The 15,015-nt window shown below is 36.8% G+C and overlaps 1 protein-coding gene across 10 annotated transcripts in view; it reads right to left on the bottom strand.

The window, feature by feature from the left end:
• The window catches only part of FUT8 (fucosyltransferase 8), a 270,265-nt gene that overhangs the window by 68,884 nt on the left and 186,366 nt on the right, over positions 1-15,015 (bottom strand). For all 10 annotated transcript variants that reach the window (XM_006142414.3, XM_027768281.1, XM_006142415.3 and 7 more), the window contains one exon: positions 1,332-1,446. In XM_006142414.3, coding sequence (XP_006142476.1) covers positions 1,332-1,446 — 115 coding nt within the window. The remainder of the gene's footprint in view (positions 1-1,331; positions 1,447-15,015) is intronic.

Raw genomic sequence — 15,015 nt, 5'->3', positions numbered from 1 at the left:
AGGGGAGAGGAGAGGAGAGGAGAGGAGAGGAGAGGAGAGGAGAGGAGAGGAGAAAGCAAGCCTCTAGGTCCGGGATTCAAACCATGGTTGGCCATGTGGGAGTCTAGTGCCCTTAACCACCACACCACCTGCCAGCGCCCAGTCTCTTCAAATTCTAACAATCAAGTTCAACCAAAATACTACTTTCAGATTAATATCACTAAAATAGCACTCTCAGCTTGCCTCTCTTATGTGTAAAAATCTTTAAAAGCTCCAAAATAGAAAACGTGACTCCAAAATAGAAAAATACTTGTAGTACATTAAACAGAAAAGCAAAATTCAAAAGTAAATCAATTATTTTCTTAAGAAGATTTCATTGTGTATATACATATTAATAAGAACAAGAAAAGAACACAAAATAATAAGAGAATTAATTCACACGTACTTATCAATATTTCCTGTTTGTTGGTATAATGATATTCATGAAACAAAATCTTCCAGTGCTCACTAATTGCTTATGTATCATAAAGCTTAACCTCTGTAACCTGATTCCTGAACCTAGCTTTCCAGCTCATTTTTCATCCCTCCTTTTCTCACAACCTGAAACTCTAGACAAACTACATCCCATGCCTCATCTGGGTTGCTGCACTACTCTTTTCCAGCAATGGGCCCTACTCACATCAGATCCTTCAGCAAGCATGTTCTTTTCCTCCATTTCTGAGTATTCAAATCCTTCCAAACTGTCCTTTACTATTTAGTTCAAATAATACATTTTCTATAAAACCATTCCTGTTATTTCTTTTCTCAAAACCCCAATAAGCATTTCATCTATTTATTTAGTATTTAATGTCATATGTTCCATTTTGTATTGTGGTAGGTATGTGTGTGAATATGAATACCCTCCTTGCAGCTGGCAGGTGCAGTAGTGGATAAGGTGCTGGACTTCCACGTAATTAAACATGGCTCAAGTCCCAGTTCTGTTGGTTTGAAAATCACACCCTGCATGTGTGCGTGCATGCCCAAAATCCCAGGAGGAGAATGGAGGAGAGGGGATTGTGGTGTAGCCATACCTCCCAGGGAATGATTTCTTTCCCTTTCACTGTCTCTGCCTATCTCCGAGTGCATAAGCCCTACAGCAAAAACCTTTAAAGAAAAAAAAAAGTAGCCCCTTTCAGGGTAGTGACCTTGTTTTAGCCATCTTTGTACTCAAGGAATAACAGTGTCTTTCTGCATAGATACGTAGTATGAGTGAGTAATTTCCTTCAAAAGGAAAGGGTCAAGATGACTAAAATTCAATTATGGTTTCCCTTTTTTCCCCCTACTCAAGTTTATATCTTAGCCTAACTTCTTACCTGAAGATACGTTATTCTGCGCTGGACCAGCTCTGTCAGATCTTTGGCCTCTTTTTCCCGCCAATCACCTGCTCCATCTGTTTGACTGAGGTAGTATAGATCCGTCATTATAGACCTGTTAAAGAAAACAACATTGGTGGTCTAACTTATCCGTACTGCTTCACTGGGTTACTGAAAGTCATGAAAAAAGAGCCAAATTCTTCAAAGGTTGATGCTCATATTGATGCTGGTATTCATCTTTTATTTTCTGTTAGGGTAGTGAGATTCAGAAATAAGTCTCTCCCATCCAAGATTCATTCCTATAATTAATTTTTACTGTTCAGAAACAAACGAAAACATTTTTTTTTTTTTTTTTTTAGGATAGTCAGCTGAATTTTTTTCAACACTGACTAGTGCTATAGAGATCTGGGGGAAGGAGATACCCATAGCAAAGAAATATATATATTAATATAAGGGAAAGAAATAAGTTGGTGTCAGCATTTGAACTAGAACAGAGAGTTTCATTTTATCTTTAGTGCCACTATTCAGCCACCTGACACAGCACTTAAACAATGGTCTGAACCAAGAATCAGCAAACTTTTTCTTTAAAGAGCTACATAGTAAATATTTTAAGCTTTGCAGTTTTGGTTGCAAAAAAAGTATCATAGGTAACAGATAAATGAATGGGTGTGGCTGTGTTCCAGTAAAACTGTATTTACAAAACCAGGCAATGAGCCAGATTTGGCCCTTGGGCCATAATTTGCTGATCCCTTGTATAAATTTATATAAAATAATTGTTAAGATACTTTCCCACTCTGTGTAACATAAGTAATTTCAATGATAACATTCTGGATTTCCTGCAGAGTAAACTAAAATCCCCAGTAAAGTAGGAAGGGAAACGTCGGGGCTAGTACACATTGTTTTATTTATGCAGCATTAAAGAAAAGCAATGAATTGTACTTACTCACTAAAAAACTAAAAAGGAAGCCTCTTCTCTAACATCGCCCACCATCCTGTCAGCAATTGCATAGCTATAATTTGTGACTATGTATCACCACTAGCCCTACTAGCAACTTAGCCACCATACCTCATCAGAATTATTATAATGGTATCCTAACTGGTCTTCCTTCTTCCACACTTACATCGACACCCTATTCTCATTATAGCAGCCAGATTCTGTTAAAAACATCAGTCAAATGATATTACTCCCTTGTTCCTCATTATGAACTGGCTCTTCAAAGTGACCACTTTGATCTACAAGGCCTCATACAATACTACCTGCCATTACCTCTTTGATTTCCTCTCCTACTACTGTCCTCCTTGCCTACTCTATTTCAGTCACACTGGTCTTGGTGCTAACTCCTGAAAATGCCAGTCATGTTCTTATTCCAAGTCTTTTTCATCTGGTCCCCCTTGCCCTGGAATCCACACGGTTCATCCAAATGTCCTTCAAATTTTTGCTCAAATGTTACCTTTTCCCTAAAGCTTTTCCAGATTATCCTGCTTAAAAATTCAAACTGCTCACCATCCCACCTCTCTTCTCCTTTCCTAACTGATTTTTTTCCAAGCAGTTATCATCGTCTAATAGGGCATATGAATTGCCTCTTTAAATTATCTTCCTTCCCTTAGAATATAATCTCCATGAAAACACGTCTTTTTAATTTAAAAACAAACAAACACACACAAAAAAAACGTTCAGCATTTGGAACAGCGTTGGTCATAGCCAAAATGCTTAATGAAAATCTTTTTTTTTTTTTTGGAGAGGTTTTTGCTATAGGGCGCGTGCACTCGCCAGACAGACAGAGAGAGACAGAGAGTCAGAAAGCGAGAAATCACCCCCCTGGGGGGATGGCCACGCAGCAATCCCTTCTCCTCCATTCTCCTCTCGGGATCTTGGGCACACACGCACACGTGCCCAGTGTGAGTTTTAAGCCACCGGGTCGACTACGTGGGAGTCCAACGACATAGCCATTATGGTAACTGCTGGTCCCCTTAATAAAAATCTTTGAACAGATAAAGTAAATTTAAAAATAGCAAAAAAGAAAAAATCTTTCAGAGTCTTAATGAGGTAATGATTATTATTTTAATCTTTCAGAAATCCGATTAGGTGGGAGAGAGGTTTAGGGAACCATCGTTAACTAGTTGCAGCTCTAGCTTTAGCCCTTCTCTAGACTTTGTATTAGCTCCTCTGTTGAAGGTATGTTGAAGAGTATGCAGAATACACTTGTAAACATTACAAAGTTAGAAACTTACTTACATTGGTCAGAAAAGAGTATGTGTGTGTATGATATATATTTTACATACACACACACACACACACACACACTTCTAGTAATCACCTACATGATCGTATTACCTAAAATCATAAAGCATTAGCTGAAATTTCCAAGAATACCTACAGAAAATTGGTCAATAATATTAAGTAAAAATAACAGTGAACAGTTACTGAGCTCTTATTGTAGGCCAAACACCTGTTATAGGTGTTTTACATCATTTCATTTAATCCTCACCACTACCTTATAAATTAGATAAAGGTTAAATAATTTGCTCAAAGTTACAAAATTCAGAAATGCTAGAGTGGAAATTCAAATCAAGGCAATGTGATTGATTCTAAAACTTAGGCTTTTTAACTGCCACATATATCACAGTAGGAGGTCCAGAGCACAATGATGTGGACTCTATTCAAAATCAGAAAATATGAATCAAAAAGAGAGAGCTTTAAGAGCCAGACAGATCTGTTTCTCAATTTTTGGCACCTCTTCTTTCTTTGGGCCTGAAAAGTTATTTTAACATCTTTTGAGACTTAGTTACTTCATTTTAAGATAAATATCATATTGGGTTGTTGAAAAAGTCATGATATTTTTCTATGCTTTTCTATGCAAAAAAATGTGTCATGACTTTTCTGATGACCCAATAATACCTTTTCATATACCTATTTTAAAAGGAATTAGTGATAATACATATACAATAGTAATTTATATGATAGCTCCTAGGTTTTTTAATGCTAAAAGCCTTCAGTGAGTTGCTTCAGAGCTTCTTGTGCCTTAGGAGTACCCACTACTAACTGTATAAGGAGGATACCTTGGGTGTGGGTGATAATAATACATGGTACTGAGGGCCAGTTATAAAAATGATTCCCATACGGGTTCCTATAATATCCTGAAGAAGGGGATTAGTCAACAAGAAGGACTCACTCAACAGATGATGAATCCAGACCTCAACAACTATAATTTATACATATACTCTGGAATATGAGGGGACCTCAAAACATTCACTGAAAAATGGAATTAAAGTATGAGTTTATTTTTGTGCAACCCCCCTGAAATCTAGACATAGTTTTTTTTCCCCTCACATGCATTTTCCTTGAACTTTCTGAAGACCCCATATATGTGACACTGTCTTAGTACTGTTTGATTTCTGGTTCTTACATAGATGCAATCTACTTAGTAGTAAACCAATGGAAGCCAAAAGGAAAATCTTACTTACCATCACAGAAAACCATGAGAACTACGCATGACAAACAGAATACTTAACAATGACTCCTTTGAATAGAGTGAAACTATTAGTATATAAACAAAAATTAAAAATCTTAGTAATAGTTTAAAATATGTAGCCTAAATTAATAGTAGGGTAGCTGTGAAAAATATTTTAAAATAACAGAGTCATTTGAGAAGCATTTTAGGTATGTGTTTAATGTGTCAACATTATCCACACACAGGACACTTGGAAACTTAGCTATTCCCACTTTCAACCTATTTAAACAGGTAAGAGTTTAATATGTAATGCTCTATTATTCTGTCATTCCCACCTGAGACACAAAACATTTTCCTTTCATGCAAGAGATTTTAGTTGCAAAACCAAACCTTACTGCTTCCTTCAGAAATTAAACCTGCAATATTACACACTGAGCGGAGATTCAACTTTTTGAAGTTTTTGCATATTATAAAACTGAGTTCTCTATGGACTATTATGTGCCTTCACTGTTCTTTTATAGTGAGGAAAAAGTCACCACCCATATGAAATTGTGAGTTGATGAAAACACAGAAGTCTTTAACTGTAATCGTCTGCTACAGGGCTCAGCTGGTAATTTATTTTCTCAGTTTTATAAGCCTCTTTCTCGTCAACTTTATCAAACTCATTATTCTTTACATTTCATCTTTCTTTATGTTTCATAATATCCAAATATGATCATTTAGTTTTTTCCTAACTATAAAAAGAGAGTGATCAAAAAACTCAATGTTAGTCTCAACTTTAAAATAGCAGTATTATTTAGGGAGATACAGTACAGTAGGATAAATAACCAGTCTATCAGAAAAAGCCCATTGAGAGACCAGCAGGTGTCATGGTGGTTAAAGGCACTGGACTCCCACATGGCTGATAGCAGTTCGAGTCTCAGACCTGGCAGCTTGCTTTCTCACTTTCTTTTTCTCTCTCTTTCTCTCACTCTGTCTCTCTCTGGTCAAATTAAAATAAACAAACAAATAAAATAAATTTATATAAAAAAATTCAAAAAAAAAAAGAAAAAAATGCCCATTGAAGAAAAAAGGAAAAACAATGTATTCTGTTTGGTTTAAAATTAAACATGTATGTATATACACAGGGACATATGTGTGCAAATGTACACACACAGAGACAAAAAGCACTACATTTCATTGACAATCACATTATAGTCTCAAGCAGGTAAAAACTCTATTAGGCCTAATTCGCAAGGGAAAATTCTTTGAAATATAAAAATTGGTATGGTACATGCTTTCATGTCATTGGAATCAAGCCATTCCTCTACCATTGGTAATGAAAGGTGATGTCTATATTTCGTAACAAATCAGAAAACATAAAAGTCAATGTTTTTACCAAGTTACAATCGGTATTAAGTCTCAGCAGTTAATAATTCGCACGCATTCCAGTCTCTGTCTAAAAAGCAGAATGGGAAGGATGGTGGTGAGGGTAAAATGAGTTGCTCTGCAAGGCTGACCCACGTGGTGAGGTTCTGAATTGGCATCGTGAGATCTCTGAGTATGCTAGGCATGTTTACGCCTGTGATACAGGGCAGGCTGGGGATGGATCACGGTGTCAAAACCCTATTGGGCCTATTGACTCTCTGTCTTGCTCACAGAAGAAAGAAATAAACTTTAATAAAAAGCAGAAAAACCAAGCAATTAGAAGACTGACCAATAATGACAAGAGCAAAAAATAAGTGGGTAGGACCCTGATTTTTTTATGACAGCGTAGTCAGGGTCTTAATATAAATCACTTAACTTTATAGGACCTTGAAATTAAGCATAGTCAGGGTCTTAATATAAATCACTTTACTTTATAGGACCTTGAAATTAAGCTTGCTTTAATTTTTTTCTTCCTTAGGGTGTACTCACTAGAGATAATTTAAGGAAGACAATTAAGTCTAAGAAATAACCTTATATTCAAACAGTTCTTCACTGATTTAATAATGTTTGGAAGTTACCTCCCCGCAAAATTTACTTTTTTGTCAAAGATATGAAGATCATCAAATCAGAAAGTGTCAATTGTGACCCATTGTTGGGAAACATAATGACTCAAAACCATTCTTCAGAAGCGTTGGGTTTTCAGTGATTCCAATCTGACATCAAATCTCCTAGAAGAGTTTTAAATTCTGAGAATCTGAGTTTCTTAGTTTGACTATGATGATATCAAGATAAATAATGAATCTAAAGGTCTGGCATGAGGTTAGGGCAGGGTTTGCACTGTGCAGTGGGAGCCAGGTCCCACATGGCTGAGTAGTTTGAATTCTCAACCCTAAAAACTTGAAAAGTACACTGGGAGCATGTGTGTATATGCCCAGGATCCTCAAGGGACAGACAATAGGGGAAAGAGGATTGTGGTGATCAAGAGGGATTCTCTCTCTACTTCTCCCTCCTTCCCCCTCTCTCTCTCTCTCATGGATGTACATAACCTCTGACATAAAAATCAAACAAAACAGGGACCAGCAGTTAGCGTAATGGCTATGTTGCTGGACTCCCATGTAGTCGACCGCGGTTCGCGTCCTGGACCCGGTGGCTTAAAACTCACGCCGGGCGCGTGTGCGTGTGTGCCCAAGATCCCGAGAGAATGGAGGAGAAGGGATTGCGGCATGGCCAGCCCCCCTGGGGGGTGATTTCTCGCTTTCTGTCTCTGTCTTTCTCTGTCTGTCTGGCAAGTGCACGCGCCCTATAGCAAAAACCTCTCAAAAAAAAAAATCAAACAAAACAAAACTCTGTCTGTCTTAATTATGCCATTAAGGAACCAATCACAAAGAGGGATTTTTAATACACTCGATTCAAAATGTTAAAGAGAGATGTTCTCTCTAAGGATCAGCACAAAGATATAATTCAAATAAGAAAATTCCAAGGTGAAGGAATTAGTTTCTGTTCAGGTAAATGTGACTAATGGAGGTTTAACCACAAGGTCTAAATCCATGGGCAAAACCAGGATCATGGACAAGAAAAATATTTTATTTTTGTACCAGACCGCTTTTATTTTGGTTTTGGCTATGTTGCTGGACTCCCATGTAGTCGACCGCGGTTCGCGTCCTGGACCCGGTGGCTTAAAACTCACGCCGGGCGCGTGTGCGTGTGTGCCCAAGATCCCGAGAGAATGGAGGAGAAGGGATTGCGGCATGGCCAGCCCCCCTGGGGGGTGATTTCTCGCTTTCTGTCTCTGTCTTTCTCTGTCTGTCTGGCAAGTGCACGCGCCCTATAGCAAAAACCTCTCAAAAAAAAAAATCAAACAAAACAAAACTCTGTCTGTCTTAATTATGCCATTAAGGAACCAATCACAAAGAGGGATTTTTAATACACTCGATTCAAAATGTTAAAGAGAGATGTTCTCTCTAAGGATCAGCACAAAGATATAATTCAAATAAGAAAATTCCAAGGTGAAGGAATTAGTTTCTGTTCAGGTAAATGTGACTAATGGAGGTTTAACCACAAGGTCTAAATCCATGGGCAAAACCAGGATCATGGACAAGAAAAATATTTTATTTTTGTACCAGACCGCTTTTATTTTGGTTTACTCCTCGGGCAGAAATAAGCAGTACAAAGAATAAAAAAGCATGACCAGGAGATAGGTAGGGAGACAAAGCTCCTTAGTAACTCACTGTCTCAAAAAGGAATTTTAGGATATCATCACCTTGACAGCTGACAAAAATAATGTACCTGATCATATAAGGCAGCTTGTTACTTGGTGAGTGACGTCCACTAGGCTTGAGTTTAACCTTTCAGGTCTTAACATTCTTCCTATCGAGCACTTCCCTTATCTGTGCCTAACCTGCAAGGTCTAAATGTTTTCTTTTTATACCCACTTAGGAATTTTCCTTATTCAGGCCTGACTAGAGCCAACCAGAATCTATAATATGTCAGGCACTGAAGAAAGTTTTTATATATTTTTCTCTCATTTAATCATTATAATGCTGGGTTATAGGAATTATATCTCCACGTATAGAAGAGAAAATATGTAAAGTTCGGAGAAGCTAAGTATTTAGCAATCAAGAAAAAGGATTTTGGAGTGAAAGAGCTCTGCTGCTTTCTTATGTAAGCTACCTAGTTTTTCTACTGCTTTCAGATATAAGAAGGGAACAAAGAGGCCAAATGTAGTTCCACGGTAAAATGCAATGTTCTATGAGGCTGCCCCACAAAGGGATATTCTGGGTTTGCATCTGAAGATCTCCTTGAGTACACGAGGCACACACGTGCCCATGATCCAGGGCTGGCTGATATCGGGGTGGGTCATGGCATCAAGATCCTGTTGGGGGTGTTGTTTTTTCTCCCTCTCCTGCTCTTGGAAGAAAATAAATAGACAAATTTGGGCCAGCTTGTGTCCTGGTGGTAAGGGAACCTAGATCCCACATGGCCAACAGCATGGTTTGAGTTTCAAGCTCAGTGGCTTGAAAAACACACTGGGTGTGCATGTGTCTATGCGTGCATGTCCCAAAATACTGCAAGGAGGGAGAAATGGAGAAGGGACTGTGGTGTGATCATTCCCCATGGGGGGGAGGGGGTGCTTTCTTCCTCTCTGTGGTAAGCACACAAAATGGCAAATAAAAATAAATAAATATAAACATAAAGAGGGAAGATAACAATGCTTGCCTCATAGAATTATCTTTCTGATTAAATAAGATAATGAATGGACAGCCTTCATCACAGTGACTGGCATGTAGGAAATCCTTAATAAATTATTCTTTTTAAATAAAAAGTAATTACTGAATTTTGAAACCATGCCCAAATAGATGTGCAGTTGGATGCAAGCAAAACAGAATCAAGGCTACTAGATGAGATAACCTTTTCTACCTGGACATTCTTCTTCTAATGATAACTTTATTTGGGGTGGAAGGAATGTTCCCTTAAAGAGAATAGAGAACCATTATCTGGTTGATAAAGACTAAATGATGAGCAGTACAAGGGCAACTTCATATGAAAATGTCTCCCCTTGCACATGAATACTAGAAATTTCTAGCACCACCTGAAAAAAGGCCTAGATTCCTTAGTAAAAAGACAATCATAAAATAATAATTTTTAAAAAAACTACCTACAGAAATCTAAAACTCAATGAACAGTAACCACATTTTGGTTTAATGTAATTTCAATTAAATCACACCACAGAGAACTTAAGATCTTCTTTCATGCCTATGCACATGTGTATGTGTGTATGAGTAATAAAATAAAAAGGAGACTGGAAGGTTCTCAAAGGTTAACCTTTCAAAAGTAGAAATATCAGTTCTTAAATCTTTCAGAGAATCTATCTTCCAAAGAGTAAAAACACAAGCTATTCTGCCACACAGCAGCTATGATCAGAAACTTAAGCAAATCTATAAGCTATTAACCTACCAGCCTTTTCTTATAATCAGTTAGATACTGAATCCCTGATCTAATTCAATGTATTTTCTTTCATTACATAATCCTTCACAATGGCTTTCTGCACATCAGCAAACAGACAATCAGTATTAGTGGTGGTATCATTCACCATTTGGGAACATCTAACTTCAGTCTTAGCAAAACTACTTTATATATGACTAATAATGAAATAATGGAAGACTAGACAGGAGAGATTGTTAATAGATTGCTGCTTCAGGAGATTATTCTTTTCTTTTTTAATTTTTGTTTTTTAAGAGATTTTTGCTATAGGGCGTGTGTACTCACTGGAGAGACAGAGAAAGACAGAGACAAAATGTGAGAAATCATCCCAGGGAGAGAGGGGGGAGGTGGCTGCAATCCCTTCTCCTTCCCTCTCCTCTTGGGATCCCAGGCATGCATGTACATGCATCTGAGATGATTCTCAAACTACTGGTTCTGGGACTCAGACTTGGTTGGTAATGTGGGAATCCAGCAATGTAACCACTATGCCTTCTGCTGGACCCAAATTGTTTTCCAAGGGTTTCAGTCAACTTTGAGCTCAATGGCTCCATGAGCCCTTCTGTCCTTCAATTCGAAGTTTAATAAATGCTATGACTAAAAAAAAAAAGTAGCTCTGTTAACTCTTTCATAAAATGGAGTCTGGCAGCATGAAGATTGACAAAAAGAACCAAAGTAACAGGGATTAAGTTACATATTTCTCTGTGGCAACCTGAAAGGGTGATAAGACAAAATTCCATGATATACTTAAAGGCTGAAATACAAATCTGAACTCTCATAAACTGAAGCACTGAACCTACAATACTATATAAATAATAAAATCACAATGACAAAAATAATCACTTTAAACTGCTTATTTCCTTCTTGTTATTTCAAAGAGGCAGACCCAGGTCAATTTGTGATCAATGTGCAATTGAATTTGACTTGCTGGTATTTTGTTGAGTATTTTTGCATCGGTGCACATCAGACATAATGGCCTATAATTTTCTTGTAGCATTCTTAGCTTTGGTATAGATAATGTTGACCTTGTAAAATGAGTTTGGAATTGTTTCCACCTCTTCGATTTTTTGGAAGGATTGGAATTTATTCTTTAAGTGTTTGATAGAACCCACATTTGAAGTATGGTATCAGAATTAAAGTACAGAACACCCAGTTGGTGTTCACAGAGGATGAAAGAATTACTTGGTGTAGAAAACTCATACCTTTGGTGTCAGAAAAGGTCTGTGTTGAGAAACCAGCCATGAAAGTTCTTGTAATGCTATGTGATGCAGAACTTATTGGCTCTTTGAGAACCAAGACTATAAAATCCCTAGTTCTCTTTTTGAATTTACCATTGATGCCTATGTTTCCTGGTAAAACACATTTCTCTACTGGTTAATGACCTCATCAGTACATTGTGGGGAAAGACTCTTCTCCTTTTGTTCTCCACTTGATATTTGATAGTACTCCCTATTGTGAGGGTACCATATTTTCTCTTCTGGAACGTGGCTCCTATTTTTACATTACTCTCAATACCAGAAATTAAAATGCAACCTAGAGGTTAAATATCATATGTTTGAATTAGATTCAGTTCACTTGAGATTTTTTAGCATAACACTAACTGAACATTGAAAGGACATACATTATGGTAAAGTGAGCAATTTCCTAGGATTTATCTTGGGATTGTAAGGATGTTCAACATACACAAATCAACATAAATGTCACATATCACATTAACAAAATGAAAAAAAATCATTAGATTATCTCAATGAATGAAGAAAAAGTATTTAATAAAATTCAACATTCCTTTCAGGATGAAAACTCAATAATTTAAGTATAGAAGGGATGTTCCTCAGTATAGGAGAGGACATTTATGCCAAACTCAGATCTAAGATCATACTCAATGATGAAAAACTGAAGTTTTCCTCTAAGATCAGGAAGAAGACAAGGATGCTCACTTTCACCATTTCTGTTCAATACAGTATTGGATATCCTAGTGAGAGTAGTTAGTCAAGAAAAATAAATAAAAAGCAACCATATTAGAAAAGAGGAAGTTAGACTATTTCTATTTGTTGAAAGCAGGATCTTATATATAGAAGACCCTAGATACTGCTCCCCACAAATTGTTAGAATAAAGGAATTCAGAGCCCAGAATGGTAGCATACACTGAATGCTGCTGCTTAGTATGCTTAGTAGCTAAGGCTACTTGGGAGGCATGGGTGTGACTTCTAGCCAACTCTAAAAAAACAAAACAAAACAAAACAAAAAACAGATATAGTGGCATGTGCCTGTAGTCTTGGCTACTCAGGACCCCAAGGGAAGATTACAAAGTCTTGGCCAGAATAAGCAACATGACACCCTGCCTGAAAGAGCTGGTTTTGGTAGCATGTACTTGGGAGACTGATATAGGAAGATGGCATCACAATGAGACCCTATCTAAAATACCAAACATGAGGATAGATAGTGACACAGTGGAAACATTATGCTCAATGAAGCAATCCTACATGAGAAGATTTCCAGCTCAGGTGTGGAGATTTCCCTGAGTACATCAGGCAATCATCTGCCCAAGATCAGTACTGAATTAGTAGATCATGGCTTAGGACTCTGTCAGAGGTGCTATCTCTTTCTCTCTCTCTCTCTAACTCATGGAAGAAATGAATAAATAAGACTGGTAAAATGGGCCTTTTAACACTCATATGTACACAAAAAGAAATTTATTAAAGCTGCAAGACACAAAATCAACATAAAAAATCAGTTTCATATCTATGCATTAACAACAAACTATACAAAAGAAGTTAACAACCCATTTACAATAGCATCAAAAAATACTTAAAAAATAAATTAAACCACAAAGATGAAAGATATGGACACAGATATATGTGATGATGTACACACACACACACACACACACACACACAAACACACATATTTGAAAATTAAATTACAGGATAAATAATTAAATCATTCAAACCTTAAAATTAAACATCCCATCAGAAGTCAATAAGGGCTCCCCAGTATAGCCAGGAGACAGGATAAGCCAATCAGCAGCCATCTATGTTTGAGTTCCAAGCGTCCCCATTCAGGGATCTCGACCACCGAAGACCCTGCCCAGACTTCACCTCCTGCTACCCAGTCCAGCCAGGAGCCAGAGAATACAAGAGAACTCATGGAAATGTCGGATAAAGATTTAAAATTTTCATAGTGACAAAGCTAACAGAGATGTAAGAGAAGAGAGACAACAAACTCTAAAAAATGCAGAAGAGACACTGAGTTCTAGGAGGTGAGGAAGTTCTTGTACAATCTGAAAGAGGAGTCACACTTCATAAAAAGGAATCAAACAGAATTATTAGAGATGAAGCCTGTAATACAGAAAATCAAAACTTTCGTTGAAGGTATTAAAAGCAGACTAGATCATGCAGAAGATTGAATCTAAGATGTAGAAGATAGAACCTCTGACCTAGAAAAATTCACCAGAAAGACTAAAAATATAATCCCCCCAAAAAGAGAATAACATATGAGTAATACTAGATACCATTAAACACCCAAACATCCAGATCATTGGTATCCCAGCACGTGAAGAAACTAATAAAGGTATTAATAATCTATTCCATGAAATCCTGGAAGAAAACTTTCCAAATCTGGAGAGGCACTCAAATATCCAGACCCGAGAAATACAAAGGACTCCACATAGAATAGACCCAAGAAGATCTTCCCTGAGGCACATCATAGCCAGACTGACCAAAATCACAGATACTAAAATTGGCAATAGAGAAATGTCAAGTTACTGTCAAAGGATATCCCATAAGGTTAATGTCGAACCTCTCATCAGAAACAATGCAAGCAAGGAAAGAATGGTAAAATATATTCAAAGTATTAATTGAAAAACAATTTCAACCAAGAATACTATACCCAGCAAGATTATCTTTCATATGGGGGAAAAAAAGACAAGAACATTCTCAGATAAACAAAACGTGAAAAAATTTACCAACATCAGACCAGCTCTCCAAGAAGTGCTGAAGGGAGTGCTATTCCAGGAAAACTAAAGTTGGAAACAGAAATAAGAGTACAAGAAACAACCAAGACAATGGCCAGCCTAATGGTAGGGTCAAGTCTGGAATTGAATGTTAACTTGCAGAGTTTAAATGGAAAGATCAGACCACAATAACAATGCAAATTCAATAGAAGAGAGATTAATTATGTAAGTCTGAACTAGTGAAATAGAATTTTTTTTTACTTTAGACTAAAATATTACTGATTTTCTTCGATGCTTTGATTTCCATATTTAAGGATTTTTGTCTTTTCTTGAACTGCTGATAGGTTCATCTATCTACTGTTTGAACTGAATCCTAACCTTTCTCTTGGCTTTAAATTTTAAAAAAATTTCTCTTAACATTTTTTTATTTTGACCTATTAAAATTAAAACTTTTCTTTTGAAATTAAAAAAATGCATTAAAAATACCTATTAATACCTATTTAATGACTGCAGTAAGCTATATAGCCCCAGTGAGGTGCTACTTTACAGTATGTTTACTCATTGAGGTTTACGTCTAAAGTCAGACATGCATTCATAAACCTGTATATAGCAGCTGTGCTTGATATTGAAAGTCTTTAAATTGATTAAGATCTTTAGTGAATCAATAAAATGTGAAAAAAAAGGTATAGAAAATAATTGTACATACCAGAGACAGTGTGGGAGAAGTGGGGGGAGAGGAGTTGGCAAAGGGCGAGAGGTAGGGAATCAAGGGGAAAAAGGGTAAAATATATGAGAAACAAGAAATAGAAAATAATTTGTTAATGATAACATGTATAGTAATATCCTTGATTAAGCCAATATTCGATGTATACTGGATGGAAAATCTCATTTTGTA

The sequence above is a fragment of the Tupaia chinensis genome, unplaced genomic scaffold (genome assembly GCF_000334495.1).
Source record: "Tupaia chinensis unplaced genomic scaffold, TupChi_1.0 Scaffold000075_1, whole genome shotgun sequence".
In the NCBI taxonomy this organism is placed as follows: Eukaryota; Metazoa; Chordata; class Mammalia; order Scandentia; family Tupaiidae; genus Tupaia; species Tupaia belangeri.
Note: the sequence above shows the minus strand (reverse complement) of the source record. Positions and strands in the feature narration are given on the sequence as shown.